Source organism: Desarmillaria tabescens (assembly GCF_030435595.1).
Source record: "Desarmillaria tabescens strain CCBAS 213 chromosome Unknown EV420scaffold_49, whole genome shotgun sequence".
Classification (NCBI taxonomy): domain Eukaryota; kingdom Fungi; phylum Basidiomycota; class Agaricomycetes; order Agaricales; family Physalacriaceae; genus Desarmillaria; species Desarmillaria tabescens.
In genome coordinates this window covers 13486-19345 of record NW_026848348.1, presented here as the reverse complement: position 1 = coordinate 19345, position 5860 = coordinate 13486, and the positions used below count along the sequence as shown (strand labels likewise).

The following is a 5860-nucleotide window of genomic DNA, read 5'->3' as shown; positions in this document are numbered from 1 at the left end:
AGGCAAAGCACACTATTTCCCTGTTTTCCTTGCACGACTAGGTACAGTACCATAATGGAATGTAGAAGCTTGAGTCAGGCGATATGCCTCCTTTACCTATGTCTCTCTCTTTCTCTCAGGGCCCTGACTCCACGCATTCACGCTTTATTCAAGATCCATAGATTTGGAGACGGCTGGCTCTGAGAGCGTCCAATGGAATTCTGACTAACAGACGTTATCAAAGTAGAAGTTTTTTCTTATGAGGCACCATATATATGGATCGCACAATGGGCATGTGGTGCAGGTACGAGAGGGTTCGATTCCCTACCGGAGAATTGCTGGAGACTCAGATACCTGGTATAGATCAAAGGCCGAGGTTTCGTTTACTTCACGCTGGTTCGTGGTCTAGTCAACGTAGGCACTGCCCTGTTTTCGCCACTACTAGTGCTTGGAGCGAAATACCGACGGGAAAATCATCCGTACGGAATCCGAGGCTTATGAAGAACGAGCTGGACACGAGTTTGGGACCGTAGCAAGCGGATGGTGAGGAGGGGAATAAGCTTTTAACATTGTCCCACTACGATAGATCGTCCTATTGTAGACTATTGTCCTTGCTTGCAGGTTCTAAATTATCTATTGCAAAGCTAAGGCGCTGGGACTGATGCTTAGCGGTTAAACCGATTCTAACTCGATCCTCATGGATATAACGATAGACTAGCAGTCCATTTGTCAATTGTCGTTGAGTGAGTTTGCGGCCCACGTACCATCTCCGTTTCCCTGCTGCACTCGCATCCAGATGTAGATCCCGGCTGAGATTCACCTTTCGGTTCCAGGAACTCGGAACTCTGGATCTTTCGGAGCTCCTTTCGTGCATTGAGCCTAGACACTCGAGTAAGTCACCACAGAGTTCACGGATGATAGCGTTTGGTACACACATCGCTAACAAAGAGTTGGTAAACACTGTGAATAAGCAAATGAGTCAGAATCCATGGATCTACGATGAAGGACTGACATCTGGGCTTTATACTATCGATCGCAATGAATATGAGTGTATTTGGCCAAACAAGAAACTGCGTCAATCATGAACTTGAAATCAGATAGCACATAACGGTTGGCATACTGTTATAAGAGTGGCTATAGAGCACATGCTGCACACCACGATAAACCGGTTGAAAAGGTACATAGGTCAACTCTCACCTCGTAACCAACCCGGATATCAGGATCAGCCGCATCAGCGCAACCAACGTCGTAATAGTACTGAGTTTACATGATGTCAATGATGTGACCCAGGGATAGAACATGTCGAATTACGGACTTGGGGAACATTGAAGCAGCCCTGCTTCTGTTCAGATAATAACACATCGTGATGGATATGATAAAATCAACTGCCGTGCTCGTCGAGACCACCGCGATGATTTCATTCTATTTTCAAGTGAGATACAGAATAGAAGAGGAATCTAATGCATGCTCACTTTGATAGTAGAAATGTCGGAGAAGTTGGAAACACTGTAGCTGTTGGAAGTGTCTTGGATTATCGATGATAATGCAGTGTAATCACAAAATCTTACTCTCCGTAAACTAGATCTGATGAGAAGAGGGACATGAAGCGTAATGGTCAACAAGAGCAGTACAAACTTACATATTCCGGCGCCTATGGAAGTGAAGGGTAAATCATAAAGGCAGAAACTCAGCAACCGCCACCAACTGGAAGGCATCCGAGGTTCACATACCGACATTACAAGCTGTGATGATGGCCTACAAGGGAAATACGGTTGAATAGAATACGCAATAATCAGTGGGACGAGCTTACAAGAAACCAGGGTATGACTCGACTGAGATGAAAATGTTGTCGGACTGGCCATCAGCACCTGAGTGTTAGCGAAGAGCCAAAGCGAAGAGCCAATGAGCGACCTTTCCACAGCCGTATGGTATATATACTGCCCAAAGATGAGTTTTCATGAGGCAGCCAAAGCTTAGGAAGTAACGCACACTTGGACCGCTATTTTGATCAAAGTCTAAACAGCATGTGAATCTAGTTTTGTCTACGAGTTTAAGATCAGGGGATACGCACTCCAAGAAGAACGTGCAACTGCCCAGGTCAACGAGACATTAACTGCCATAGCCATAACCAGAAAATCATGATACAAACCTTGCAGCTCCTGTCATACCAGATAAAGTTAGGGAAACGATACAGCGAATATTGAAATGTACCAAATGATATTAAGTTGATCCAAAGCTAGGAACTTGCCCACTATCCGAGTCTCGATGAGAAGGAAATACAACGCGTGAGTGCTAACCGCGGCATCTAGTGTATCCAGGACACTGTATGTAGTTATCAGAGGTCTTGTTCAACTCATGAGTCGGAACTGCTCACCAAATGACTGCCACCTGTTCGATAACACCTCAAGCTCAACCGGGAGAATAAAAGTATATGCAACACGCACAACGAGTCGATAGAGCCACCAGTCATTTGGGTATTGCTTGAAATACCAGATGGACTGGAGATTTAATATACCGAATAGACTGCGCATCATGGTTCGATGTCAGTTAGCTGCGGACAGACAGGCTTGGAGCTTACACGGCAGAAAGGATGGCTCCGATGAGAATTACCCCGAACGTCGCACCGAGTAGCGGGATTGGTACAGGAGTCAGATCCATATGGAAAGAGGGGAATAGAGTAAGAAAGAAAGAAAAAGGCTGCTGTTGAAGTAGCAGGGCACGTATATGGGATTTAAATGTACTTGTTGATCATAACCTGAAGGTGCAATACAGAACAGATGTTGCGGATCATAGATCTTTCCCATCATCACTTGTTGAGACTCGAGGATAGGCCTCGGTAAGGTTCAGGCTCGGTTGCGGGATCGCAAAGAAGCGGATATCTCCCAGTGAGCTGGTCCGAATGGTTGTATTGAGGTTCGGGAAGATCAGATTGTGAGCTGCGTGTTCCTGATGAAAAATTCCAGCAGAGAAGGCAATATTCGGGAGTGCATCTTTGGGCAACGAAATGCTATCTTCTGCTCCACCTATTCACTACTGAGAGATATTGGTTTGATTTCAGTACAACAATGAGCCAACGGGTAATAGTGACACGTTACTTCAACTGGTTCGCACTTTGTCCTTCAGTTGCTCTCACGTATCAATGAAAGTCATCCTTTAAAGAAGGAACGCTCAGCAGTTTAAACATTATTTCATCCAAAGCACAATTCTACGTTGATAAATTAAACTAAGGTGATTGATGTACTGGGATGAAACTCAGGTACACATTTGATAGAAGAGAACATGCGATAACACACTGACCTCTAGCCTCTCTCCTCTTCTCGGTCGCACGGTTTGAGATCCCGGCACAGAAACAGCCGGCGCTTGTTTATAGACGACCAGTGTGAGCATGCATGCACATCGAAACGGGGAGTTGCATACCCGAAGTCATTTCTGGCGCTTATTTCACTTCATGACAACGAGCAACGAGCATGTCACACTCTCCTCCATCCCAGGTGAGTATCATGCGCATCTAATGGTTTGGTGTAGGGTTGATTCAAAATACTAGTTACCGAGGAGCACAGCTCGGCAGGGTGATTGATTTCCTCTGCGCCACCGTAACGGGTGCTACGAACAAATATTCGCTGCTCGATCTTATGGCGAGCTTTGCCGAATTCCAAGACAGAATAGGGTCAAGGAGCTTTGACGGGAGAATGGAAAAACGGGAATGAACGTGGAAGAGAACGACCAAGGGTCATCAATCTTGGAGCCGTTCATCCTTCCCTTTGAGAAGTATCAAAGACAAAAACAAAACACGTGTGAGGGATCAGGGATATTGAGTGAAAACTATGTCTGGCATGTCCGTGAACCAGTAAGGAAGATCAAGGAGACGAGGAGAATCGTGGAGTGGGCATCAGGTGGTGTACTGTTCCTCCCCATTGAGGTGTATTCCACCTAGATGATCATCAGGGAAAAGATTGATCACACCGGGACTCAGGAGACATTTTAAATTAGACAAAGACGCCAATATGCGGGCTAAAGCTTTGTAACCATGTCAGTAGCTGGCGTCGACAGTCCAGTGCTTGGCAGTGCTTTGCAACTTAGGATCCAGGATAAGGCGCTGAGAGAGAACCACGTTGGATCTGTACAGACACTGCGCAATGTCACATAGTGATCTAAACAAGAGGATCAGATATTACAAATCTGCGAGAGCAACCATAGATGATCGTTCCAGAGAACAGAACACATACCGCTCCCTCCCCGAACATGTGGTACTCTTCTTCATTACAACTCCACCTAGCGATTCGATGTACAGCTGGTGCACAACAACCGATTTCTTCAACGTTTTCCGCTTCAGCAGGCGAAAAATCCTGAACCAATCTTCCCTACTCGTCGGAAGCGACTCTTTTCAAAGATAACCATCGAGCTGGCAGTAACGAAAGGCAGAGAACAATTCACCCGCTATCTAGGGCCAGAAACGAACAGGCAGAACTGCGAGAAAAGCCGCCATTCCAAGAGCCCCCACTCAACTTCGGGGAATTATTTCCTCTGCCGAATCGGAAGTTGAAAAGCGAGATTCGGGTCATTAGGATTTGACCGTATCTCGAGCTGTTTGGAAAAGACGATTCATGGATGAGTGCTTTGGCTATACATATTTTTAAGTCTTTTCTTGGAACTCAATTAGATGTGCTTTACCTTAAAAGATCATACTACGAAGTCCATGTATATGCAAAGAACAGGTGTCGTTAGCATCATCCCTTCCCTACAATGCCCGTTGTGAGATGAAACGGGCACGTCTTGAGCTCGCACACGTATACGCCTCTCCATCCGAGATCAGAACGGAGTAACGTGTCCCCGAGGATGGTGATTCGGCAGTTTGATTGACAAGGTTACAGTTGTGGTCGAAATCAACGATGTTAGTCTAGAGTGGTGGGAGGAAGTTGAAGACAACTCAGAAGATAGCAACCGCATATCCGCCGCAACACGAGAGCGTACCCAAAAGGACCCACATGCACGACATGCTCACAGCGGTTAATCAAAAGCACAATCCAAAAAAAAAATCTACTACTTTGGTTCCTGATAGTGCATCGGTTAGTATGTGTAATCGCTGTAAGCAGTGTAGTTGGGTTCGACTCCCGGCGAGAGCGTTATTATCAAGTGATTGTGATTTTGTTTTGATCTTCTTTTTCAATATTTAACTCTTGACCGTTAATTTCCAGCCAGTAGATGAGCCTTACAATCGTTTTAACATCATTTATTCTTGTTAATTATGCACGTAGAGAGAGGGGGAACCGTCCGGAAATTGTACTTTGAAGGGAAAGACTTGCGTTGCGTGAGAAAGAGAGATATGACCTATAATATGGAGTGTGTTGCTTTCCCATACGTGTTTCGACTTGGAGTACCCATCACAGACTTTACGTTCGGGTTCAACTCCTGATGGGAGATAATGAAGATAGAGAAAAGTGTGCCTGATTTTTCCCTCATTCTCCGGAGCTAGTGCTTCCTACTATCGTGGTTATAATGTACAAAAATTATCTGCATACAGGTACTACAGGAGGTCAGCTAAAACAGGTACCTGTTTGACACGCACCTAGTAGTTTCTCTGTCTCCAGGTACTTTCATACATCCTTATAGGTGTACCTGCATCTACTAGTACTTGTTGCTGTACTGTAACAGGCTGTTCGCAAGTACTTTTTGAGAATGTCCGCGTTGGATCCGCAAAGATCCAGGCATCGCCAAGACACTGAACCTGCCACTGATGGTGCATTCACACCAAGCCTCGAGCTTGTATGGATAATATAAGTCCATGCCAATGCAGTAACAGCCTCGGAATATATAATAATCAATGAATAGACGAAAATGTTTTAGCAAAATAGAAAAGAACTCTACAAACCTCGGAATTTCG

At 45.3% G+C, this 5860-nt stretch overlaps 1 protein-coding gene across 1 annotated transcript; it reads right to left on the bottom strand.

Moving 5' to 3' along the window:
- Positions 1-282: 282 nt before the first annotated feature.
- EV420DRAFT_1767964 (uncharacterized protein) lies at positions 283-2637 on the bottom strand (the record flags this gene model as incomplete). Its single annotated transcript, XM_060480947.1, has 20 exons — positions 283-693; positions 744-858; positions 915-939; positions 992-1049; positions 1100-1127; positions 1177-1236; positions 1295-1401; positions 1452-1491; positions 1548-1563; positions 1619-1630; positions 1685-1734; positions 1790-1847; positions 1891-1916; positions 1969-1994; positions 2051-2068; positions 2129-2138; positions 2191-2301; positions 2354-2367; positions 2424-2502; positions 2558-2637. The coding sequence occupies 20 exons, from the start codon at positions 2635-2637 to the stop codon at positions 652-654; spliced, it is 975 nt and encodes a 324-aa protein (XP_060325493.1). The 3' UTR covers positions 283-651.
- Between the last annotated feature and the right edge of the window lie 3223 nt (positions 2638-5860).